Source organism: Astyanax mexicanus, chromosome 24, assembly GCF_023375975.1.
Source record: "Astyanax mexicanus isolate ESR-SI-001 chromosome 24, AstMex3_surface, whole genome shotgun sequence".
Lineage (NCBI taxonomy): Eukaryota > Metazoa > Chordata > Actinopteri > Characiformes > Acestrorhamphidae > Astyanax > Astyanax mexicanus.
In genome coordinates, this window is record NC_064431.1 from 16,124,023 (window position 1) to 16,151,965 (window position 27,943).

A 27,943-nucleotide genomic window follows, 5' to 3' on the forward strand; every position below is an offset into this window, starting at 1 on the left:
AGGCTACCTCTGGTGAGCACATGGAGGGCTGTGCGGCCCTCCAAAGAAATGCCACCCCACACCATTACTGACCCACTGCCAAACCGGTCATGCTGAAGGATGTTGCAGGCAGCAGAACGCTCTCCACGGCGTCACCAGACTCTGTCACGTCTGTCATGTGCTCAGTGTGAACCTGCTTTCATCTGTGAGGAGCACAAGGCGCCAGTGGCGAATTTGCCAATCCTGGTGTTCTCTGACAAATGCCAAGCGTCCTGTACGGTGTTGGGCTGTGAGCACAACCCCCATCTGTGGACGTCGGGCCCTCATACCATCCTCATGGAGTCGGTTTCTAACCATTTGTGCAGACACATGCACATTTGTGGCCTGCTGGAGGTCATTTTGCAGGGCTCTGGCAGTGCTCCTCCTGTTCCTTCTTGCACAAAGGCGGAGGTAGCGGTCCTGCTGCTGGGTTGTTGCCCTCCTACGGCCTCCTCCACGTCTCCTGGTGTACTGGCCTGTCTCCTGGTAGCGCCTCCAGCCTCTAGACACTACGCTGACAGACACAGCAAACCTTCTTGCCACAGCTCGCATTGATGTGCCATCCTGGATGAGCTGCACTACCTGAGCCACTTGTGTGGGTTGTAGAGTCCGTCTCATGCTACCACGAGTGTGAAAGCACCACCAACATTCAAAACTGACCAAAACATCAGCCAGACAGCATAGGTTCTGAGAGGTGGTCTGTGGTCCCCACCTGCAGAACCACTCCTTTATTGAGTGTGTCTTGCTAATTGCCAATAATTTCCACCTGTTGTCTATTCCATTTGCACAACAGCAGGTGAAATTGATTGTCAATCAGTGTTGCTTCCTAAGTGGACAATTTAATTTCACAGAAGTTTGATTTACTTGGAGTTTTATTGTGTTATTTGAGTGTTCCCTTTATTTTTTTGAGCAGTGTATATATATTTATATAATATTATATATAATTTATATATATATATATAATATTATATATATATATATATATATATATATATATATATATATATATATATATATATATATATATATATTATATATAATTTAGTAATTAGCTAATTTCATAATGTGAATTTTAAAGAAAAGCCAGGCAAATAAACAACTGATCATGGTACTCTATATTAGCAGCTTCTTACAATACGGTAATACTAGGATTGTAGCGTTAAATAAAAAATAATGTGCGCACACTTAAGCATGAATTGGTTGTCACTTTAACGGGACTTTTAATTTATAGAATTTCAGCTGTGCCCGCCTACTTACCGCTCAGCCAATCAGATACTACAATTCTGCTCACGTTTCGAAGACGTAAAATCCAGGCGTCCCCACGCTGTGCCGCTGAAGGAAAGCAGTCCATGCTGTTTATACGAGTTGAATTATTACTTTAATATCGTAATAAACACATTAAACTGCTCAGGATGAGTGTCTCTATGCCACAGAAGCGATATTACCGCCAGAGAGCTCACTCCAACCCCATGGCAGATCACACATTCGAGTAGTAAGTCTACATTTCTACTGTTGGTTTCTTATGGACTAAAGGTTACTCCGTTCCTCCTTAATTGGTTTTAGTTTGCACTTTTGGAGCAAATTCAGGAAAGTATTATCCTAGTATTATCTTAGGTAAAGTTTTCCAGCCCACCTTAAATTGTGCATCAGCTTGATGTTAGTTTCTTATCATGAATGAATGAGTCAACCAACATATAACGTTACTTACATATACTTTCCAATTTACCTTAAATGGTTTCACAGCCTTTGGTTGGCTTGTTATTTTACAAAAAATATCAAAAAAATTTAAGTACATCGGTTAGTATTATAGAAAGTGAGTTTTTTCAGTCCATCCTAAATTATGCAGCTGTTGGTTTCTTATTCTGAATTAGTGAGTCAACCAACATAATCTTACTTAAACTTTCCACTTTACTTTAAATGTGCAACAGCCTGCCGTTACCTTCTTATTTTGCTACCCTTCTCCCCCTTAAAAGCACTTATGTGCTAATGTAGTATATTAATCAGTATAATGTTCAATTTTTTTTCTTTATCCACCTTAAATGGTGCTGCAGCCTGCTGTAGGCTTTTTCGTCAACTGTTTTTTTTATCCTGAACTTGAGTCAACCAACATTATTTAAAATGATTTTTTTTTTTCAGTCCACCTCAAATAGTGCTTTAGCCTGATGTTAGCTTCTTAATCTGAGTTCGTGAGTCAAACAACGTGATGTTTATTTATCTTCAGTCTTTTTAAAGTTGTGTAACTGACTGCTGGTGGTTTCTAATTTTCTATTACTTCCACCTTTAATGGCGAAGCTCTTATGTTCTTGGGTAAACTAACATAATCTCACTTTTAAGTCGTTAGATTTTAATTCCAGTTTAAATGGTCCAAAAGCCTGCTGTTTTTTTTATTACTATCTCGTTGCACCTTAAGTGGTGTAGCACATGACTGTTAGCATCAAATAGCATTATATGAAGATGATTTTTTTCCAAGTCTACCTAAAATGGACCATCTACCAAATGTTAGCTTTTCAATCTGAATTAGTGGGTCAACCAGAATAATCTTAGTTTAAACTTTCATCTCATTCCTCCTTAAATGGTGCAGCACTAAGAGTCTGTTTAAGTACATCAATAGCTGTTATATAAAGTTGTTTTTTTTAAGTCCACCTTAAATGGTGCATCAGCCTGATAATAGCTTCTTGAATTTTTATTTTTTTGTCCACCTTAAAACGGTTATCAGCCTGAAGTTGTTTACGATTAAGGTCTATGCTGTGAACACGTAAATTTAAGGGGGATCAGTCTTTCTTCTAAGAAACCAAAGTAAACGTTATGCTATACTAGACTTCAGATCATCAACATTCTTTTGTAATTAATCTTATATTTAGTTATTATAATAACCTGTATTTTATGTATGTATGTATGTATGTATGTATGTGTATATATACATGATCCTAATTAAGTATGCACTGAATATTGAAAATTGTGCTGCCAAAATGGCAGCCTGTAACTTATTTATATTATGCCATGTTGGCCTTTATTTGTATTCTTGCTGGAATGTTTAAAATGTTTAGTGTTTAATTAAAATTGTAGTGTTTAATTAAAATACATTTTGGCTATTTAATAGGGTGGGAAAGTGGGAAATCTGTAAAGGAAATGCTTAATGTTTATGGCCCAAAATGTTCAGTTTGGTGCATTCCTGCTTATAATGTTTATTATAAATTTCTGTTTAAATCTTGTTTTCAGCCCTGTTTGTCCTGAGGAGATGGACTGGTCACAGCTGTATCCTGAATATTTTACCCCACTGCAGGAAGAAGAGCAGGGAAAGCAGCTGGATAATAGAAAAGCTCGAGTGGAGTTTGCTGATATTGGCTGTGGATATGGAGGACTGCTCGGTATGTCCTAACCAAGTTATCCTTAAAGCGCTATTAGTTTATAGACATATATGCTTATTAAAAAAAAAAAAATCACAAAAAAAAAAATCTTCATTTCTTAGATATACAGGGGTTGGACAATGAAACTGAAACACCTGGTTTTAGACCACAATAATGTATTGTCCTGACTGACAGTTCTGGTGGAAACAGGAGAGTTGAGATGCACATTAAATTCTGTCGTGATTTGTTCAGCCGTGGTTTTATGTTTTTTTTTTTTTTTTGGAGACAATCCGGGTTAGCACCCGAACATCCCTTTCAGACCGCTTCCTCTTGCGTCCACAGTTAATCCTGTTGGATGTGGTTCATCCTTCTTGGTGGTATGCTGACATTACCCTGGATACCGTGGCTCTTGATACATCACAAAGACTTGCTGTCTTGGTCACAGATGAGCCAGCAAGACGTGCACCAACAATTTGTCCTCTTTTGAACTCTGGTATGTCACCCATAATGTTGTGTGCATTGCAATATTTTGACCAAAACTGTGCTCTTACCCTGCTAATTGAACCTTCACACTCTGCTCTTACTGGTGCAATGTGCAATTAATGAGGTTTGACCACCAGGCTGCTCCAATTTAGCCATGAAACCTCCCACACTAAAATGACAGGTGTTTCAGTTTCATTGTCCAACCCCTGTATCTAAATATAGATAATAATTATCTTAACTATCTAATATCTCAGGCATTACTGCATAATAAATGTGTGAGATCAACTCATTCTTTTTTTTTTATCAGCTCTCTTATTATATCACTCCACCCTGTTAAAAGTCCACAAAATAGAAATATAAAATATAATCTGAATTATTAAGTCCAGTTAAGTTTGCCTTATTTTTGAAGGAAATAGATTTTAAATAAGATTTCCAGTCTGAGTTTAAAGTCATTGTACTATTTCATTTAACTGTCCGTGTAGTTCCACAATGGCGCCACAAGGATTCGCTGTTTGCAAAGAAATAGTCACAATCCAAAATTCTGAAAGGGCCTTAGGCTTTGTTCATATTACAAGCCACATTGCTCAAATCCGATTTTTTTCCTCCCTTGACAGTTTACATTCATAAATGTAAGTGTGTAATGTGAATGAATCTGTCCCTGATGCGCACATTGATACATGTATAAACATCACCTTCTTCACCAACAACAAAAAAAAAATCATATTTGAGGGGAGACTTGTAGCTTTATAAGGGAAATGAATGGGTTAGCAGCTCATATGTGGAGCATCTTTTGCTGGAGTGGAGAAACAGTAAACAGCTGGTCTGAAGTTCATGCTCAGGTCGAGGAGGTGAAAAAAGGCCAGGCGGTTTGCTTTTGCTGTTTTTGCAGCTACAGCTGCACAACTGCACCAAGAGATGTGTGGGTACGAGAGAGAAGCACGTGTAAAAGCAAAAATATCGATTTGACCGTTCACAATTATGTCCCATGTCTATGGATCGGATACATATCTGATTTAGGACTACATATGTAAGTAATGTAAATCTGATTTGAAAAAAATCTGATTTGGCACGTTCACACAGCCATGAAAAAAAATCAGATCTGAGCCACATTGAGCACTTCAGCCATAATGGTCACTTCTCATGCTCTATGCCAGGTGACATGATCTAATGTGGCTGAATGCTAACAAATCCTCCTCACAGCAATGTTCCAACATCTTTTTTACAGAACAATAGATTCTGTTACTGCAACAAAGGAAATTACTAAACATTAATTAATACTCTTAAAATCTATTGATCAAATTCAAATTTAACGAAACTAATCAGTAGATAAAACCTTAAAGATAAAAGCTCAAAATAATATTTCTTTTCCTCTGTAGTGGAGTTATCACCACTGTTCCCAAATCAGCTGATCCTGGGTCTGGAGATCCGGGTGAAGGTTTCAGACTACGTTCAGGACCGCATTCGCTCTCTTCGAGCTGCCGAGCCTGGCCAGTATCAGAACATCGCCTGCCTCAGGAGTAACGCTATGAAGTACCTTCCAAACTTCTTCAGTAAGGGTCAGGTGAGCGACAATAAGCCAACAGCTGCTACTATGCAGAGACACTTACAAAAGTACTTAGTTAATCGAAAAAGATTTTTTTTTTTGACATATATCATGACATTCTGGATCGTTGTCTTCTGTTACAAATCTGATAAAATTCTCGTTGTTTTTTTATTTTATTTTTTTTATATCTCAGTTAGGGGTGTGCCATATCATATTGTATGCAATAAGAAAATGTAATTGTTGTAGTGTATTCTTGAAATCATTTTTTAAAATGCAGCGTTTTGTCATATCACCAAGAGTATTCCTATCGTGAAAATACCATGAAATATTGCGATATTGTGATTATTTAAGGGCCATATCGCCCAGCCCTAGTTTAAAGTATTTCGCCAGTTTCAATCAAGTTGTCACCAGGTTGTCACTAAAGTTGATTCAGCACTGAGCCACATAGATCTGTGAGTAAGTGGAATGCTTTCAGCCAATCAGAGTGCTTCATTTTCACCCAGCCACCCCCGCCCTGCCTTATTAAAGAGAAGTTTTTCTGTGTAAGTGTGTTTGCAGCTGCTTGAGCTGCCACACTTGAACAATCTATGGAGCCATACACTGCTTTCATTCACGCTTCATTTTCCTCCAAATTGCTGACGCAGACTCAGTCGCTTTCTAATTCACTTGCTCACTCACACTCTTTCTCTCTCTCTTCTCTCTGTTACTCTCTCTCTGTAACTCTCTATCTCCTTCTCTCCCTCTGTCTCTCACACAAACATACACACGCAGACGTACAGCTGATGGCACGTTTCCTCTTTTCAATGTAGTTAATACAGTTACGCTATGCATTTATCTTCTGTATTAGGTTCTCAGTTAAACTCAGTAACTCGGCACATTACAATATTTTTTATTTTATTTAAAATGCATCAAAACTAACCTGAAATATTGTAATACATTAAAAAAAAGTTTATTCTCATAAAGTTATTTCAGGGTTGGCAGATCTGCATGTGCCTGAAACAGTAGGCAGCCATCGTTGTGGGGGCTTGGGAGATTTCTCAGGTGCCCAGCATGGGCATCATTCTCATGGTAAGCAGGCCTTACCATGAGCATACTGGCCTGTGCTGTGTTCTACTTCACTCATAAGATAACACCTCACAGCTTATACAGCTGAGTACAGGTGTGGGCATTCCCAAGCCATGTACCCCATGAGAGCTAACACCTCAGGATCAGTTTACAGTATGTACTGCCGTTCCATGACTTTTGCCATGTCAGAGTATTGGCATGAATATTGTCACGAATTGGTCCATGAGCAAAATCTTCTTTTTCTTTTTATTTCTTTTTTTTCTTCTTCTTCCTTTAACGAACAGTTGAAGTGAAGCCTTGGAAGCCCAGACCTGCCAGAGTGGAGACCGCCTTTGGCTTCACGCTTCGATACACAGACATATCGTCAGACAGACAGACAGACAGATCTGCTTGATATAGCCCCACTGTTCTATTTTCAGACCCATTTTAGACCTGTCTCTTGCTTCTGTTTAAAGGCTTTAATTAAAGCTCAGTGTATTTTTCCACCTGATGAAGCAGGTCGGGGAGCGATGGCCCGCGGGCCTGGCGGTGCCGGCTGCTCCCCGTAATTATCCTGCAGTTAGTCTGTTGCAGCCTGACATTTATTTATTTGACTAATAAAAGCTGAAACCTGTACAAATGTTTTAATACGAGACGCTCAGAAGATCTGCTGAAGTATCTCACTGTCTGTGTATCATCACTCCCCTCCTCCCATTCAAACCCCCCTTCACACCACCCCCCGCGTGTCGAGCGCTTCAGTGCAGGATGGGGAATTCTGATATAATAAAAGCTCTTAAACTGGGAATTTCCAGGCTTTTAGCTTTGCTGATATTCCCCGCCTGTTCCTGCAGAGAGGCAGGGGCTCTGCGTCTTGTATGGAAACCCTGAGCTCATTGGGGAGGGTGTAGGTAGGTGTAGGTGAGGTAATGTTACAGTGGGGGGGGGGTGGCTGTGTTTTAGGTTTGAGACTCTGGTTTGACAGGTTAATTGGACAGCTGAAAGAAAGCAGAACACCAGAGCTGTGTTCTGTAGAACTGCACAGTCACAAAAATGATTACAGCTTGATGCTAATATTAGATATCACTTTCTTCATTTTAAGTTTGAAACACGCTTGTAATAACAGAAAAACGCTCATATTTACCTTTTAAAAAGCCATTTAAATGCTTTATTATTGTTGTTTTGCTGTTTTCCTCGGGTTTTGAGTGCTTGGCTGACTTTAAAGCGCCGACTCAGCTCTCGGTCGGTCTGTATCTCGATAGGTTAAGAAACAGCATGCGGGTGGGGTTGGGGGTCTTTGCTGTCACGGGTCCTGCATTGTTCAATATCACGATATATATTGCCAAAAAAAAAAAAAAAAAAACTGTCAATTTTTTTTTTTCAATATCATGCAGCCCTAGTACATGGCCAACAGGTTACACTGAGAATAGACAGACAGCTAGAAAAGAAGAAACCTAAATCACTAAAACCACATGCATAATAATTTAAGATAGACCCTGAAGGTGTGAACACTATGATCACTGTGATTTTGGTGATTTGTTGCGGATGTCAGAAATGTTTAAAGCACTATGATCAATGAGGACTTTTCCGATCACTGTGATTAATGTGGATTGTTGTGATGGTTGTAATTAAGCAAAGCATAAATACTGGCCACAATACCATGCTAATGTAATGTGATGCTATTTGTGATCAATTGTCAGCATTGTTGTGACCGCTGTGATTATTGTTGTGATGGTTGTAATTCATAAATACGACCCGATACTATGCTAATGTACTCTTACTCGCCAATGAGGAGCCGATACCTAGTGCTAGTGCCGGGCAGTATACCGGTTCATCCAGTGTAACAGAGGATAAATTAAAACCGGTATGCATCTTTCATATAGCGCCATACCGCTATATTCGCTTCAGAGCGCGGTGTAAAACAGCACCTCCAAAAGAAGCAGATATAGCTTGCTAGCTAACGCTAGCCAGTTAGCATAACAAGCTAACACACCTCAGCCCTGTGGAGTCAAACGCTCCATCCTGGAAAGAAATGAGAACAGCACTTTATCTAAGTGGCTCCTGCTGCTGTTTCTTGCATAGTATAGAAAAAAAATCAGCAAACAGCTGTTATTTACTCAGAAAAGAGAGGAAAAGAATGGCACAGTCTATTCCAGAATTGGTCCTGGGTAAGAATTATTTTTTCAGCACAAGTGATGAAACTCCCTAAAACTCTGGATACGAGGTGAAAAAAAAACTTCAGATTAATTTACTGGAGTTATTCCATCACACCTGCACACGCCACGCACACACTCCAGAAAAAAACATAGCAGACGTATGTAGTCAACATTAACATTTTAATAGAACCATTATAGTCATTATGGCTTTTAGGAAAATGTGTTTTTGGGAAGGGGGGGAGGGGGTAGGGCACTATAGGCCCTGTGCTTCAGCCTATCTGCTGCAGCAAATCTACTTAAAGTAAAACGCTTAAGTTGATGCTTATTTTAAATAGTGCTGTCAATCAATTGAAATTTTAAAATGATTAATCACAACAATATTCTGTGATTAATATAGTTTACAGTTGTTCTTAAGACACAATTTTTATAGTGGATAATAAAATATAAATAAAATAATAAATGTAAGACATCTAAAATGAAATTATATTTATATTTGTGGTGTCAATTAAAATACTACTATACTTGTAGGGCTGGGCGATATAGCCCTAAAATAATATCACAATATTTTATGGTATTTCGCGATAACAATACTCTTGGCGATATGACAAAACACTGAATTAAAGAAATTTTATCAGATTACCAGGATATCTCCATATATACAGGACTAAAGTGAAATAAATGATAGATATAAAATAAAAAAAAAAAATAAATAAAAAAAAAAATATATATATATATATATATATATATATATATATATATATATATATATATATATATATATATATATATATATATATATATATATATACATATATATATATAATAAGAAATGAGAACTGTGTCATTTTTCTTTTGATAAAAACAGTAAAAAGTTGTACCCTGAAGTGATAATTAGAGGTGGGTGATGGGGTACGATATTTTAAGGTATAATATCATTCACGATATAAAAAAATGTTGGCGATATTATTGCGCAAGATATAATATGGCACACCCCTACTTACTTGTATGTTTGAGGGGAGATGAAGCCAATGTGGGGCGCTGGAATAAAGAATTCATAATTAATGTTTTACTTTATTGTAAATATCTCAGCTTGGTTGTAGGGATTTCTGAATTAGATCTTAATTTGCTGAGTATAAATGGGTGTTTTCACACCTGTAGGAGGTTTCTATGATCCGGATCAGTTGATGAGTTTGTTTAATTGGAGTTTCTCCCTCTGTTTGGTTTGGTTTCACACAGGCATAAACCTAAACTCCCCAAAATAAGCTCACCAATAAAGCATGCAAGCATGCTGTGTCCTGTGTGATTGGTCAGAGCTGTTTGGTGCGGAAGGAAGAAAGTAAATATAGCGAGAAGATTCAGGGCTGATTATGGTGAAAGTTGGGGTGTAATTAATTGTATTAAAATAATATCACGTTATTATTGATTTCAAAGTAATTAAATGTTTTTATTTAACACTTTAATGTTGGCAGCCCTCATTTTAAGCCCTAGTATCTGTAGTTCTACCTAAGTAATGAATGTCTATGTTTTACACTTTTGTTACTTGGTTGGAAAAAATGGTACTGATGCATCCCAAGTTGTGGTCATCATATTTTTTTATTGTTGTGATTGTTGTGTATCTACAGCTCAGCAAGATGTTCTTCCTCTTTCCGGACCCACACTTCAAAAAGACAAAGCACAAGTGGAGGATCATCAGTCCCACGTTGCTCGCTGAATACGCCTACACTCTTAGAATTGGGGTAAGAACTCATCATATCTGTGTTCATTTAATTTGTGTTATATACTTTTATAGGGTAACATCATCGTTTAACTTAAGTCACATAATATTTATCTGACGTTAAAGCAGCAGCTGCACTGTGTGGGGGGGTAAAGGCTGGTGCAGTTAGGCTCTGTAGGTTTGCTCTGCAGTTTTTACAGGGCTGGTTTAATTGCTTTGTTGAAAATCCCAGTGAGAGATTGGTGTTAAGGGGGAGGGAGGGAGGGATCCAGTAAAGCCTGTGATGTGTTCTGCTCACCTCAGCTGAACTTTTAAAGTGTTTTTCTTTATTATGTACAGTAAAGATTCTCAGGGTTTAACAGAAGTAAAGGTGTTGGAATTGCAAATTAACCTTATTCCAACTGAAGACTTATTTATTTTTTCAAAAATGGAAAAATTAGTTTACATTGTTTTTGCCTCCAGGCAGGTTTGTGAGCATGAACCAGGGTTAAGCTGCTGCTAGCTTGTCTTACTGTAAATGCACTAGCTTTATATTAGGCCTGGTTAATATGTATTTATGTACCTATTTAATTTTTTAATTCCTCTTTTCTTCATAATCTAAATCTGGAAGGTGTTCTTTATATTGTCTCAGAATATAAAAATCTACTTACTGCTTTCCAGTAGGGCTAAAACTAATGACTACTAAAATGATTATTAATTTTGTCATGCCCTCAATTTGTTCTTCCTGCATGTTTTACTGCATCTTGACAGCTAAACAGATTTTACAGGATATTTCAATTTTGATTTTCACATACTAATATAAAATTACATTTTACTATTACTATTACTATTATAGGAGACATTCACACAGGCCAAAAGTTATTTTCAGGAAACTTTACTTAAATAGGTCATTAATTAAGGTAATTTATCAATTCTGTTTATCATTTTTTTAATAATAGTTCATAATATGAGAGAATTTATGTAATATTTTGAATTTGACCATGTTTGATTAAATATTTAATCAGTCTATTCTATTTTGAGGAAGTTTTTTTGTAATAATTTAGCTGACAGGGAATTTTTTTTTTCTTTATATATATATAAATTGATGTTCAGGCTGTTTCTTATTTGTACATTATTAGTTTGTTTATTTGTGTTCGTGTTTTTTTAGCATTAATATTTCCTGCTGTGCTGCATTTTTTTTATTTATATTATGTGTGTATTTATCACCAAACTTCAAAACGTTTAAAATTAAAATGTTCTCTGCTGTGAATGTCTGAGACGGTCTCAGATATTGGGCTAGTTTAAGTTTTTTTTTGTTTAAGCAGATATTTTGTTGGTCTTGGCAACCCTGGCCACAGCTGGCAGTAACTCACTGTCTGCTTTTTCTCAATTACTCCAAATACAGCAGAATGCACTATATGAGTGATTTAAATGCTAAAAATATGTTTAAATGTAGAATAATCTGATGTAGAGTGAGTATGCCTGTTGTTTTTTCCCTTATTTGATGTGTTTACATTTTTGTGTCCCATTTTATTAATGATGTATCGACAATATAATTTTTATAGTCGACGTTGTTGATTATATTGAATAATTGTTGCATTTATAATTAAATAAATAAATTAATTTATAAAAGAAACATACATGATTAACAGTAATCTGCTGGAATATTTCATTATTTGTTATTATAAACACATTGTGTTTAATTAATTCTCTTATTGTTTCAGCCTTAAAGCAGCACTAGGTAGGATTTTTGATCTTTTTAAAGAAGTAAAATTACAGCTTGAAACTCACTGCAGCGCTGCATTGAGGTGTAATAGGAGGAATAGCGGTGCTTTCGTGTTTGTGCCGGAGCTCAAACCAGACTGTGTAAGTTTTCCGAGGCAGCTGCGACCAACGCTTGCGAGAACTGCGACCTGCTTTCCGACCTTTAGTTCTAACAGTTCTACAAGGACTACTGGTTCATTCTTTACAAACTAACATACAGACACTTTGTAAAGAGAGCTGGAAAGAGACCGAATATGTCTGTGAAAACCAAAAACGAGAAAGAGAAACTAATCCACCTGAAACATTTATTACACTCTACAACAAGGGGGAGCCCACAAGCACAAAATCTCAATCCTACCTAGTGGAACTTTAAAGCCTGTATGTAATGTGTTATACACAGTTAAAAATAAGTTTAAACTTATTTAGGTAACCTTCCATCAGCGCGTCTCGCCCTGCTCGTCTCCGGCTCCTCCCCCTGCAATATTACCTGTCAGCTGTGTGTCCTTAGGCTTGGCAGTGCTGTGTGTGTGTGTGTGTGTGTGTGTGTGTGTGTGTGTGTGTGTGTGTTGAAAAGGTGAGGTAAGGCAGTGAAGGGTGGTGGGAGGGTGGGGAGGAGGGTTGCAGCAGAACAATGGCCGCCTGTGCTTGTGAATGTGGGTTTTAATGCAGACTGATTGCACACTCAGCAGTAATGTAGAACCATTTGGGGGGGTGGTGGTGGGGGTTCGGGAGTGGTGGTTCTTGTGTTTGAAGTTTGGAGTAAGATGGGGGATGGTTTATGTGTATGGTAGCGAACAAAACTCTGAGTTTACCTAAGTAAGATATATGATAGAAATGCTGCGTAGAATCAGACAATATATATATTAGGGGTGTCACGATTCTCTAAATTTTTTTTATTTCCGATTTTAGGGTCACGATGCGATTCGATTCTCGATTTTCTTTTTTCTTTTTTTTTACAGCAGAGAGGCCTATGCCAGTTTTAGATTAGTCTATGGTCAGTTATTGGTTTGATTCATCAAATGTACAATATCTTATTTCGAAAGGTGTGCTTGATATAAGTGATGCAAAGTGATACAAGTGATCTGTAACACAATACTAGAGGCACTAATGGTCAAATTTAAATAATTTAATTAAGATGTATATGTAATGCAATCTAGTGTCTTTTTTTGGTAGCAGCAGTGTGCACTATTAAAACAGTCATGTACAAAATAAAACAACAATTAGAGCCTTAACAAACTGAACTCTATCCTACTATAACAGTTAAACATGAAAAATAATACTCGGTCCCTGTGAATGACAAGTTTTTTTCTTTAATAAAGACATATTATTAACTTTATCTGAGAGAAAGATGCTCCTTAAGGTACCAAAACTATTAACATATTTGAGGCTAGACAAAACAACTGTTATTTTTATATTTTCAAGTTTTTCTTTAAGAAGATGAGAATGTCCATTCTCTGGAGAAAGGGCTGCTCTTTGAGCAGTCACAATGTCCGCGGCGTCGACTACAGTGTGCTGCGCCATTTTTGTAGCGTGCTGCGCCGTAGCTTAGAGGGAGGGATCGTCGATCATCGTTTTGACTTCGATACTCGAGACCATGACCTAATTTTAATTGATTTCGATAAAATATCGAAATCGGGACACCCCTAATGTGTGTGTATATATGTATGTTTGTATGTGTAATGTATGTATGTATATATATATATATAGCTTTGGAAAAAAATTGAGAACACTTCAGCGTTTTTGGAAAATCAGCATCTCTACTTATATGATAGCCATTCCATCACAGTGTCAGTTGAATTCCAACCCAAGTACACCTCATTCTACTCGAATGTTAATCAGCAACCGCAGGAGTGACCTACAAAAAGAACGGCAAATGGCAGCTGGGGTGAAGTGCGCAGCAAGAACAGTTCATAACAGGCTCCTAGAGGCAGGGCTCAAATCATGTAAAGTTGGAAAAAAGCCTTTCTTTAATGAGAAGCAAAGAAGAGCCAGGCTGAAGTTTGCAGAAATTCATAAGGATTGGACTGTAGAGGACTGGAGTAAGATCATTGTCTCTAATGAGTCAATTTTTCAGCTTTGCTAATGGCTAGACAGAGACCTGGAGAGTGTTTTTTGCACCCATTGTGAAATTTGGTGAAGTATCGGTGATGATCTGAAGGTGCAGTTTGGTCTTTACAAAGGACGTATAAATCAAGCCACATACAAGGTTATTCTGGAAGAACTGTTTGAATCTTAGAGCCAGGAGTGGCATAAAGTTACCCAAAAGCAGTGTGAAAGACTGGGGGAGAGCATGGCGAAACGCATTAAAGCTGTGATTAAATATCTCTGTTATTCTACCAATTATTGATTTCTGAACTTTTCCTGGGTTAAAACATTAGTATTGTTGTTTCTAACTGATATTGCCTTATTTGAGGTCTGAAAGTTCTGCATCTTTTTGTTATTTCAGCCATTTCTCGTTTTCTGCAAATAAATGCTCTTAATGACAATATTTTTATGTGGAATTTGGGAGAAATGTCGTCCGTAGTTTATAGAATAAAACAACAGTGTTAATTTTGCTCAAACATATACCTATAAATAGCAAAGTCAGAGAAACTGATTCAGAAACTAAAGTGGTCTCTTAATTTTTTCCAGAGCTCCATGTATACTGTAGCTAATATAAGGTACAAATATTGACACAAAAAAATAAGTTATTAAAGCTATATTCTGATTAGATTTTGCATCAGATTTTGAGAGTGGGCACTGAAATTTAACATTTGACTGAGAGAAACAGAAAGATAGATAGATAGATGGATACTTTATTTATCCCGAAGGAAATTTAGGAAAGGTGGCCATATTATACATAATCTAAGCCATCCACCTTCATTTGCAGGGTTTCCCATGAATGAAACATTCCTCTGCATGCCCAGGGACCAGCTTTATCGTCAATCTGTAGAAATGCACTTTGTATACTTTCTCATACATTATGTACAGTAAATTTAACTAAAAAACTGCTGCATTCCATCTAAGCAAATAGGATTTTACACTTATACGTAATTTTTTTTGTCTTGTAGAACATTATTTTAATTAGTTTGTGACCAAAAAAACATTCAGGTTAACATCAGGTTAGCAGCAATTCTAAAAACAATGTAAAAACCTTTCTTTTTCTGGTTCCCATCAGAGACGTCTGTGTGATTTCAGGCTGAAGCTGAGAGCCTCCGCAGGTTCTGTGAATCCGGTGTTCTGGTTATACAATCTGCTCTCTCTCTCTCAGAGTAAATGGCGATGACCCGGCCGATAAGCTCCACTGTTTACTCTCCTGCTATTTCTGGATTCTTTAAAGGGGCAACGGCCGCAGTTCACAGTATTTAAGGCGGCGCAGACTCATCGATTTTTCTGCCAGATGTGTCTGATAGGCTTTATTTGGAGTGAAATCGATAATTAAACTGAAATGGTGTGAATGTGTGCATGTGTCTAAATGTTAGGTACTACCATAAGGACTGATGTTCTGATTAATTGATGTTCTGATGTATGCATGTGTATGTATGTTTTGCAGGGTCTGGTCTACACTATGACAGATGTGGAGGAGGTGCACCTGTGGATGGTGAAGCATTTTACGGAGCATGCTCTGTTCAGCAGGGTGTCGGAGGAGGAGCTGGTACGTTTGCGTGTGCGTTATCTGTATGTCTGGTTCTTAAAGGTTCTGTGGGTTTTTGAATGAAGAGCCTTTCTGCTCTTCCACTCTGACTGATAATAGCTCATGTTAGCACGTTGAAGCGTGGCTGTCTGGAGCAATAGTCTGGATCACTTTACCTATCTCACACATTCTCTGCACACCTTGACTTAATCCAGCTGGACTTGGAGGATCACTGATTATATAAAATTAAAAGCTCAGCATTCGTCTTGTAGTCCTTCTGGGTTCTCAATCGCATTGTCAATTTTTACTGTCATTTTACTGTCATGTTTTTAGAACGATGCAGAGGCTGTAGCATGCTGTGTTTTACCTGCTATTGTGTGCTGTACCTGGCAACCCAGGGTGTGGAAATAGGACTGGAGAAGAGACAGTGCATGATTGCATATATACCTGTCAAGTTTTGGACTTAAAAATAAAATAAATTTTCGGCCGCCCGCTTCGAGCCATTCCATTAGCCCAACCCGACATTGAAATTCTGTGGACATCTGTAATTCTTATAATACAGCCTAAATAAAACCCTTTTCTAGGTATTTACATGAAATTTTCACTTTCTTTTATATCCTCCTGAGACCCTGACTGTTAGGATCTAACAATAAAAAAGATGTCTTCAATTAGAACTTGTTGTTTATTTTAAAAATTAAGAACTTAAATTAAGAATCTTTTACCCAATTAGTCCTCAAAACAACTTTTATCTTTCGACAGTGAGCAAATAAACATCAGGAGAACAGTTTCAAACGTAAAATTGGATGAGAGTTTTGTGTCTGGCCCATGTTTTTGTCAGAAACCTTGGACTGGGGTTCCCACACTCTTGATTTCAATCAGATGAGTGTTAAATGTTGTCATGTGACCACTAGATGATACAGCAGTGTGTCCATATGAGGCCAAAGGGTTAAAGTTTTGCAAAATTATTAAGTATAATGGTGCAGAGAAGCAAAAATATGATGTCCTCATATGAGGATGCAGGGTCTCATTAACTCTTTAACTAGAAGGACATGAACCAGATATATTCCATCAGTAAATATTAGTCCTAAGTGGCCTACACAATTAATAATCTTTCATTAATACTTCTTTCTTTTGATCAGTCCACTCCTGATCAGTTCAGTTAATTTCAGCCCTCTCCACATTTTCTCTCTCTCCAGCTCAACCATCTCTTCTACCCCTTCTAAATAATTAATTACTCCACAATACTTGAGATTTGAACAAATTCTAACAAACCCTAAAAGCTAGCCCTGAACTCCACACTGGCCCTCCTCTGCACTCCACAAAACCAGCAACCTGATTGGCTGTTTCTCCTTGAACCGGTACCACGATTGGTTAAAAGACATACAGCAGTCAGTGGCTTGTCGCCTCAAAAAAAAAGTATATTAAATGTTAATATTATACGGGAAAATACTAATACGGGAGGATGATGGGAAAGAGGAGTAAAATACGGTAGTTTCTCGACCAAAATGGGAGACTTGACGGGTATGTTGCATATGATTACCGCTCTAAAACAAAAGAAATTCAAAGAAGAACATGCTGGCTGAAGCACTGCTACCAAGAAATGCCCGAGCTTAAACTTAGAGTTTAGTAAGGATGTTTCCTCAGTTAATACATCAAATATTATACAAGATAGTCCTTTAATGAGACCTTAAAGTGTGTGGGTCCTTTACAAGAAGAGAGAAAGCCCTGACCCTGGTTTGAATGGTCATAAACTGGTTTGAGAAAGAGCATATTAACCAGAAAAGCCAAAATATAAGCTGCTAAGCAGCTTATTGGCAGGAAGCTGAATTTTGATCTATATCCCACAGAGTCAAATCTGCTGCCTCACCTCATCTGAACTTCCTGTCCTAATCCCAAATACGCTTAATTTCTACTCTAACTCACAGCAGCTAGGTTTGGCAGCTTCAGGCCTGCAGCCAGACCACAAGTCACTGTTCTGGAGGATTTGCTGAGAGTGAGATTTTGGCTCATTAATTGTTCAAAAGTTTGTAAACACCTATATTTCTGGTGTTTTTAGGTGGTTTACCATTTTCCAAAATCAAGTAGGGCTGGGTCGACTCGACTCATAATCTTCGCTATCAGTTTTGAAAATATGTGCATCATGTTGGCATAGTGTGATGTCCGCGCCCCCTGAAAATGGAGACTGCGTCCCAAACCGCATATTACCTCACTACTTAGTATTTTATTTAGTGCACCACCATTAGTAAGTTGTTTTAATGGTTTTCCTTGCACTACACTAATATAAAAATAAATTTACCAGTGAATAATGCTCCGAAGCTCATATATTGTTTTTAATAGAAATTGCTTAAATAAAATATTAAAATAAGAGAAATCTAAAAAGAAAGTATTTAGATCAAATTTAATACTTTAAGATGATGTAGTTATGTTATTTATTCAACTTAATTAAATACATTAAATTAATTCATATATTTGTTTAAATCATTTATAGATTTCAAAAAAGTAAAACTTAAAAAAAAAATTACCTGTTATCTAGGCCTGGACAATAATTTGATATCCGTATTTATCGCGATAAGAAATGTTTCAATAACGGTGATCTCATTTCTATGGCATATCGTTATGAATTATTTATAGAATCTATCACAGACAGGCGTTTTTAGCGGCGTCAGTTCACTGCAGTGCTGAACGCAATCACCCGCCGTAGCCGGGCTACGTCAGTGCGTGATGACGTAATCACACAGGCACGTAGCCAGCTAGGCTAGGCTAGGCTCCGCATCGCATCGCATCTAAAATGTCCCTCGATGAAGCTCCGCAAAACCGACCCGAACCGAGCGGATCTTAGCCGCTCGCCGCTCTGCGTCTAAACCCTTCAGCGATGAAGCAAAACCGACCCTAACCAAGCGGATCTCAGCCGCATCTAAAACCTTCCGCGATGAAGCGAAACCGACCCTAACCGAGCAGATCTCGGCTCCGCACCTAGAATGTCCCGCGATGAAGCTCGGCTGCGGTCCGGTCTGTTCCACCACTTCAAGCAGTTTCACTACACACAGTATCTGAAGCACTTTTGTAGTTTATGTTGTATCTAAGTTTAAATTTATAGTTGATGTTTGTTTATTTGACGGGGATATCATGTTCCCTTTATATATATGAAAGCTTTTTGTATTCCATAAGGTTAACCTGGTTGAAGCACTTTTGTTTTGATCTGTTAAATATGTTTACAAAAGAATAAGAAGCTCTGCCTCTTTTGTAATGTAAAGTTATTTATATTGGAAATATGTACAGTGAGTCCAAGAAGTATTTGATCCCTTGCTGATTTTCTTTGTTTGCCCACTAATAAAGACACTATCCTTCTGCACTTTTAATGGTAGATATATTCTAACATGGAGAGACAGAATATCAAGACAAAAATCCAGAATATAATTTTAAAGAATATATTTTAATTAATTTGTATTTCAATGAGGAAAATAAGTATTTGATCCCTCTTGCCAAACACACTCAATACTTAGTGGCAAAGCCTTTGTTTGCAAGCACAGCGGTGAGACGTTTGTTGTAGTTAACCACAAGTTTAGCACACACTCCAGGGGGAATTTTGGCCCACTCTTCTTTGCAGATCCTCTCTAAATCATGAAGGTTGGTGGGCTGTCGCTTGGCAACTCTGACCTTCAGCTCCCTCCATAGATTTTCGATCGGATTGAGGTCTGGCGACTGGCTGGGCCACTCCATGACCTTAATGTGATTTTTCTTGAGCCAATCCTTTGTTGCCTTTGCTGTATGTTTAGGGTCGTTATCATGTTGGAAGACCCAACCACGGCCCATTTTCAGAGGGGAGGAGGTTGTCCCTCAGGATTGTGCGGTACATGGCTCCATCCATCTTCCCAGTGATGCGGTGAAGTAGCCCTGTACCCTTGGCAGAGAAACACCCCCAAAACATTATGCATCCACCTCCATGCTTAACGGTGGGCACAGTGTTCTTGGGGTCATAGGCAGCATTTTTCTTCCTCCACACATGGCGGATGGAGTTGAGGCCAAAAAGTTCAATTTTGGTCTCGTCTGACCACAAAACCTTCTCCCAATAACTTGGTTCATCTTTCAAATGATCATTGGCATACTTGAGGCGCGCCTCCACATGTGCTCTCTTCAGCAGGGGTACCTTTCGGGCACTGCAGGATGTGAATCCATTGTTGCGCAAAGTGTTGCCAATTGTTTCCTTGCAAACTGTGGTCCCAGCTGCCTTCAGATCATTTGCTAACTCCTGCCGAGTGGTTGCAGGACGATTTCTGACCGTTCTCAGCATCATTGCCACCCCACGAGGCGAAATCTTCTTTGGAGCACCGGGCCGAGGTCTGTTGATTGTCATGTTATACTCTTTAAACTTTCTGATAATTGCACCAATAGTTGTTACTTTCACATCCAACACCTTACTAATCTTTTTGTAGCCCATTCCAGCTTTGTGAAGGTCAACAATTCTGACTCTGAGGTCCTGTGACAGCTCTTTGGTTTTACCCATGTTGGAGACTTGAAATCTGTGTGATCTGTCTGATTCTGTGGACAGGTGTTTTTCACACAAGTGATTAGTGAGAACAGGTGGCTTCAGGTCAGGTAACAAGTTGATTGGGAGTGTCTAACTGGTCTGTAAAAGCCAAACTGCTAATGAATACTAAGGGATCAAATACTTATTTCACTCCATGAAATACAAATCAATTAATATATATTCCTTAGATTTATTTTCTGGATTTTCTTTTTAATATTCTGTCTCTCCATGTAAGAATAAATCTACCATTAAAAGTATAGAATGATCATGTCTTTATTAGTGGGCCAACGAAGAAAATCAGCAAGGGATCAAATACTTCTTGGACTCACTGTATATAGGTTATAGGTTTGTGTTTGACAGATATGTCATGTTATTTTGCTACATAAATAAAATAAAAGTGAGCATTGATTTATTCTGACCATTTTTTTAGTTCTAAAGTATTATACAGTTTTTGTGAGAGGAGGCTTTAAAGACTTACTTTAAATTTTCAGACAGTAGTGTACAGATTTCCATTGCAGGGATTCTTAGCAGTTTTTCTGAGGCCTTCAAAGTATTTATATCGATATCGAAATTATATCGTATCGACTGAAATGAAGAATATATCGTGATATAAATTTTGGCCATATCGTCCAGCACTACTGTTATCATTGCTACATAAAAGTTATTTGATCATTATTATTAGGGGTATAACGAAAAACTCTGCTCACGATTCGATTTACAATACTGAGATCTCAAAATGATTTTCTCACGATATTTAAAAAAAAATGGAACTTAAGTGTGAAGTGTAATCAACGTAAAATAATGCACATTTCCTTAAAAAAAATTCTCCTGCAGCTAAAGGTAATTACCAAGAACAGATGCTCTGTTTTAGCTTCATATTTTAGGGCCATATTGCCTACCCCCTACTCCCTATACTTTACACTGATGCCGGCGGGGTTTGTTAATTCAGAGAGTTGTTGCAAGTGCCGAATTTCACCCCCTGCCAGAACCCAACTCACTTTGAGTGCAGGTGTGTCCTGCAGCAGAGTGAGCGTAACAGAATCCCTTCAGATTTCTTTTATTTCTACATACAGGAATCCTCAACATTTTTCTTCTTGTATTGTTTAATTAGTGATGATAGCCTGACTCAACTTCCTGTAATTGGTCTGAAAGTCCAAATCTCTGCAAACAAACCGGCCCGTGGTCCAGGCCTCTGAACAGCGAAAGAGCTAGGGCTTAGCATGGTTAGCAGGGAATGCTAATGCTGTTCCAGCACTGCTAACCGGAGTTAGCAGCAGGCTACAGGCTGACAATACGCATTAGATTGGTCTAGACCATAGTTCTCGGCACCTTTCACACGGGTGTTTTGGTTCAGACCCAACTAAAAAGGTCGAATGGCTGGGGTACTCAGGCACTGGTAAGTCAGGAGTTAAGTGTGTAAGTAAAGCTATAAGCTATAAGGAAGCTCCTCCTGGGCGGAGTGGATGGCAGCGGATGGCATCTCCCCTGAGAAGTCTAGGTCTATCCCACAAACTATTCCAATTATCTACAAAGCCCCCATTGTTCCTGTGAATGCTCAGACAGCCGGAGGGTTAAGCGTGCTAATCTGCGCTGGAATTGCTCACGGTGCTGAATGGCAATCGGGCCAAAGCGTGGTACTGACCCTGACATCTTGCCCACAGCGCCCGCCACCCAACGCCAAAATCTGACCTCACCATTAACACACAAACTACACTGCGTGTTTGGTGTTTGTACAAAAGAACCGGATATTGCACTTCCTCCTACAAGCACGCGTGTGTGTGTTTTGAGGTCAAGTATTGTCTAGTCTTTATATTATTTGATGCTATCTGAAAATGCAAAAAAAAAATAAAAATCACTTTCAGTGTGGGGTCCGAGGAATAAAAGAATAAAAATACTACTGTATTTTTTGGACTGATTTAGATATTATATTATTATATTATAATCCAGTGCACCTTATGTATGAATTCTACCGGTCAGGTTGTAAGGTGCAGTACAGCTACTCAGATGAATTACAAAATAAAAGGGAGGTAGCGCTGCTAACCGGGGCTGAGAAACGATTCTTACCGGGACTGTGAACTGCTGCTAAGCGGGGCTGGCTAGCGCTACTAACCCTGGCTAGGTAGCGCTGTTAACCAGGGCTGGGAAACATTGTAAACCGGGACTGGCTACTGCTGCTAACTCTGGCTATGTAGCGCTGCTATCTGGAGATGGCTATGCTGCTAACTGCAGCTGAGTAGCGCTGCTAACTGCAGCTGAGTAGCGCTGCTAACTGCAGCTAAGTAACGCTCACCCTTGGACAAAATACTGTAAATCTAAGCTTACTGTAAATAAACAAAAGCACATTACTTACCTAAATAAACTGTTTTAGGAAGATAAATCTGTGTAGATTAACATCCAGTACTCGTTTGACTTTAAAAGAAAATGTTTTTTAAGGAATTACAGTTTTGTTTACTTAGCTTAGCTTTACAGGTCTCGCTGCTGGGATGCTAAATTAGAAGGATAACATGGTGACACCCCTGTCTGTTCCTTACTAGTGTCGCTTACTGCACCTTATAATCTCGTGCACCTGAAAATAGACGTTCATTGATGGTGCACCTTATATTCCGGTGCGCCTTATAATGAGCTGTGACAATTAATTGATTAAATATATTAAAATAGATTATTAAGATGGCTGTAACACCCAAGACCGCTAGTCAAACTGTGTTTCTAGAGCGTGCTAGAGTAGTTAAACAGGATTGTCTCATTTATTAGTAAATTTATTTCACTCTTTAGCAAACAAGTTAACCATTTTACTTTCCGCTTTAAGTTCCACCTTAAACGTAGCCACTCGACCAGCAGTTCCAAAACAAGTCGTATTTTTACTCAAGCCTCTCCTTCTCAGTGTTACTAGAGCCTGCTAGAGTCTTTAAACAAGACAAATCTCATTCTTAGTAAATTTATATCTCTCTCACATTAAGCAAGTCTTCTATTCCACCTTAAATATGGCTGCAGTTACAACAAAATAAATACATAAATAAATGTAAAGCCTTTTTAAGGAATTTCTTACTCTGACTTTGTGTGAAAGTGTTTAAGAAACGAGTGTAAATATTTACATTACATACACTGTTATTAAATAATGATTATGATAAAATGTATTTTAATTCTTCATGTAAACACTCATTTTTAATAATGGAAGGTTGTGTTAATTATACTAAATTATTTAATGTCTAAGTAATTATTTGATCCATATATATATATATTTATATATATATATATCAAATGATAATTTTCTTTTTGTCTGATTTATAATTGATTATTAGAAAAAATAATAGACAGATTATTTGATTAGCAAAATAATTGTAATTTGCAGCCCTAGACTAAACAGTATATACTGAACAAAAATAAGTCATATTGCATTGTTTCTCTAACATTAGGCTTTTTCGGAAGTGGTGGCACTTCACCCTTTCAGTAAACCATATAATGTTAATTAATCATTATCTAATCACACCATTCCTTAAAGCTACACCTGAATATTATCTAACACCAACTAACTAAACCCCACGACAAATACTGATTATCCACTTTTTTGCACTTTTACTAAACCCACTCTTAAATACTAATGATTTATTCATTTTAGATCATTACATAAACCCTGTCCTTAAATACTAATTATTAAATACCACCCCTTGATGTTCTGTCATTTAGGATATTTACTCATACCCCACCCTTAAATACTGATCATCCAATCATATAAGACCTTTCACTAAACCCTGCCCCTAAATATTGATCAATTAATTATTTGGACCATTGCACCAAACCTCTCCTCTAAATATAAATTATCCAAACATGTTGGATTTTTCCCAAAATTCTACCCTTTAATTAGGCCTGTCATGATGTTTGTTCACATATATAACAGTGAACAGTGAGTAATTTAGCCAGTCGTGCAATACCAGACCAACGCTTCAATAACTGAGTCCACACACAGTGTGTAGTGTGTGCAGTGACTACAGTAGGTGGAAAAAAAGGATTTTATTTCCCAATATGTGATTTAATTAAAATATTTTGCTTTCTTCAAAAGGGTATAATTGCTTTGTTATGCTCTTCTACTCTATTATCATTGTCTGCATAAGTTAATCGTCTTAAAATGACAAAATTGTTTATCGCAATCATTTCTGGGGCGATATATTATCTAATCTGCAGAACGCTATTAGTGTATTATTGTGTATTGTGTATTATTGTATACTTTTCCTAAACCCCACCCCTAAATGTTAATTATCTAGTCAGTTTGTATAATTAATTGAACCCTACTGTTTTTGCAGAAGGATGACGTCATCATCACTCGTCTGGGAACGTGTACGGAGGAGGGGAAGAAGGTGCAGAGGAACGGAGGGCAGAACTTCCTGGCAGTTTTTCGCAGAGTGGAAGATTCCTGCTGAGACGGGACACTGAGCAGGATGGTGGGCATCAGGGGCGGAGCTGAGGGCGGGTTCAGCCTAATGAGGACAGGACTCCACTGGGCACCACTGTTAACTGTGGGGAACTGTTCATAAGATTACATGACACCTACATTACCTTCATCAGCTTCATGATGACTGACTTAAACCTACATAAACATTTCTATATATATATTTTTTTATTATTAGTAGTATTTGAATTGACACTAATTACAATATAAAATGGTAAAATGAATCAAAAGAAAAAAAAACTAAAAAGAGGAGAAAAAATACTAGAACGACACAATACTTGCATAATAATACAGCTTATAATAAACAGTCGCAAGGCTACACTTAAACACATGTAGGATAAAAGGAGCATAGCTATTTTTAAATCGCAGTTTAGTAATTGCTTTTTTTAAGTAAGAAAACGAAATATTTTTATTTATATAGTTAATCAATTAAATGGTGAAAAAGCATCCAAATCAAAACATTCAAAACCTGCAAAAAGCATGTTTGGTTTGGGGTTTTCAAGTATATACACTAGTACATCTGGAAAAATAAGAATATCATAGGAAAGTTACTTTATTTCAGTATTTCATTTCAAAATATAAAACTCATATAGATGTATTACACACACAGTGATCGTTTTTTTAAGTGTTTATTTCTTTTATTGTTGATGAATAATTATTACAGCCAATTAAAACCCAAAAATCAGAACATTCCTAGAAAAAGTATCAGAAAATTATAATATTATATATAAGACCATTTGGCACTTTTGTGAAACGAAATCCTCATCTCCATAAAAGTTATCAGCAGAGGGAACCATCACTGATTGTGGAAACTTCACAATAGACCTCAAGCAGTTTGGCCCTACTTGTCTCTCCTCTCTTCCTACAGACTCTGCTCCCTTGATTTACAAATTAAATGCAAAGTTTACTGATGATCAGTGATGGTTTGGAAAGCAATGGTTTAAAGAGAATGATATTTAATTTTTGGAGATGCACTATTTTTGTTTCCAACAATTAGTTTTTATTTTGGACCAAAAATAATAATTTAGGTTCTTTTTGTGTGTTGAAGAGGATTAAGCATTTATGGATGTTTATGTAGGGTTGTTTAGTAGTTGTGTAGTCTTTATAAACATTTCCCTACAGTAAACTGATTTTGAACTTGGTTCAAAAACAACTAGTACAGTCATTCACAACTGCAGGACTGTTTTACTATTTAAATTTATTTTGCTGTACTGTATTTTCATGATTTTATTGTAATGGTCTTTAAAATAAATCTAAAAAGAACTTTTTATTTTTTGGTGTCTTTACTGTTTTTAAAAATGATTGTCTATTATCTGAAGTTAAAATTTCAGTGATTTTGTGTTCTCATTGTAACTCTTTACACCTCTGATCTACTCTGTGCCAAGCATGCCAATCTGTATTGCAGGCTGACAGCTGCTCTGAGTTTGGAGCTCAGATTCTGAATGAGTGGAAGTGTTGGTTTTGGCTTGGTGCCAGCCACGTACCACAGTTCACAAAATTTACATTATAGAGAGCGGGTCGGGGGGATGTGAGGGACGTGACTCTACAGAAGTGGAGGAGGGTGAATCAGAGTGTGTGGTCTAGGATGTGTCAAGATGGATGCTGGGTATGTGAGGACGCTTGAGCATGAGAGTTAATAAAAATAAAGTGAGAAAAAGGAGGTTGTATAAAGACTTGTTTTGAATTTCATTATTGTTTTTATTTATTTATGTTCATTTTTATCCCGCTTTTCCCACCAATTTAGCTAGCTGTACTTCTCCTATCACTAGTAATAACATAACAACAGGAGGGTGTAGACTAGCACATGCCTCCTCTGATACATGTGAAGTCAGCCACCGCCTATTTTCAAACTGCTGCTGATGCAGATTACCGTGTAGCATCACAGTGCACTTGGAGGAAAGTGCAGCGACTCGGTTTTGATACATCAGCTCACAGATGCCTTGTGCTGATTGACATCGCCCTTTGGAGTGATGAGGGGAAGAGTGCTATCTACTCACCCAGAGAGAAAGCAAAGCCAGTTGTGCTCTCTCAGGTCTTCGCAAGCTGCATGACTGGGATTTCCACCAGCGATCTCCTGATCATAGTGGCCATTACCCTTGATCCATGTTATCGTCTTCACTAATTATTTAGTGTATTATTACAGACTAGTTCTTCTATTTCTCTGCATACTTTATTATCCTTTTATCCTGGTCTCCAATGGACTCCATACAGGACCTCCACAGGGCAGTTATTAATTGGGTGGTGGATCATTCTCAGCAGTGACTCTGGCATGGTGGTGGTGTTTAGTGCGTGTTTGAATGTCAGGGATCTCTGGATTCTTTCAAGGAGGTGTGGAGCTACTTTGAGCCTGGATAACAGTGAAAAAAAGCGATTTATTGGGGCCAAATATTCCCTGATACGGCTATTGTACAGAGTGCTGGGCAAAAAGCACAAAATTACTGGATCTCAGAAAGCGGTAGGAGAGTGCAGGTGAGCTATTCAAAAAGGTAAGTACTTTTTTTAGCGTGTTTTACTACATCCAAAGTCAATTTTACACCGGAGTTCTTTAAGTTTCACGGTCATGAATTTATTCATCTTTTCATTTTTGGTAAATGGACCATGTCATAACCTTTTATATTCACCCAGATTATGATGACCCAGTGTTGCGTGGTGTACAGCTGGTCTGTGGTCTCTGTGTTTATACGGGGGTCTGTGTTCAGGCTTGTCCGTCAGAATATTTGATAACTGTAAAAAAAAAACCTGCTGAAATGATTTGATAACACGCTCGCCTGCCCGGATCAGCTGCAGCTGTCCAGAAACTTTGGGTTGTGCTATTTCTGATAGGCCGGGTGCATGGCAGTGACGTCTGACCGCTCACCCAAATGCATGTTAACTGTGCGGCACGCGGCGCCAGGAACACGCTGTAATCACTCGTCATTAACAGCTAGTGCACACTCTAGCACAGCTGCTGAACAGCAGAGCAGAGTCTTCACCAGGCCTCCTCAGGTCACAGTGGATAACCTACTGCCTGCAAGTAAACTAGATACACTGTGCTGTATGTCCAAATATTGTGAAAATAATGCAATCAATATTACGTCAAACCTCAGCATGCAGTGGTCTAATTAAATACTCTGTGTTGCCACAAGGGGGCATAAAGTTGCTTTCTTCTGCTGCCTTATAAGGGTAGAAACATTCTTGCTGTTTGCTCATGCGTTCGCGTAGACAACCAGCTGCATTGTGAATGTGACTAAGAACATACTAGCTTATGTGCAACGCGTGTAACTGGAGGTTTCCACTAGAGGGCAGACTATAGAAAGGGCTTCGGGATTTACAC

General features: G+C 38.0%; 1 protein-coding gene across 1 annotated transcript; it reads left to right on the top strand.

Moving 5' to 3' along the window:
- Window positions 1-1,312: 1,312 nt before the first annotated feature.
- mettl1 (methyltransferase 1, tRNA methylguanosine) lies at window positions 1,313-25,900 on the top strand. Its single transcript, XM_007248386.4, has 6 exons — window positions 1,313-1,510; window positions 3,238-3,386; window positions 5,225-5,409; window positions 10,211-10,324; window positions 15,578-15,679; window positions 24,485-25,900. Exons 1-6 carry the CDS (start codon window positions 1,431-1,433, stop codon window positions 24,599-24,601), a joined length of 747 nt encoding a protein of 248 aa, XP_007248448.3. The 5' UTR covers window positions 1,313-1,430; the 3' UTR covers window positions 24,602-25,900.
- Window positions 25,901-27,943: the final 2,043 nt, after the last annotated feature.

Coding starts and splice junctions, on each gene's coding strand:
- mettl1 (XM_007248386.4), top strand. CDS start 1,431: ATGAGTGTCTCTATGCCACAGAAGCGATATTACCGCCAGAGAGCTCAC. Junction 1,511..3,237: donor GCAGATCACACATTCGAGTA/GTAAGTCTACAT, acceptor TCTTGTTTTCAG/CCCTGTTTGTCCTGAGGAGA. Junction 5,410..10,210: donor ACTTCTTCAGTAAGGGTCAG/GTGAGCGACAAT, acceptor GTGTATCTACAG/CTCAGCAAGATGTTCTTCCT.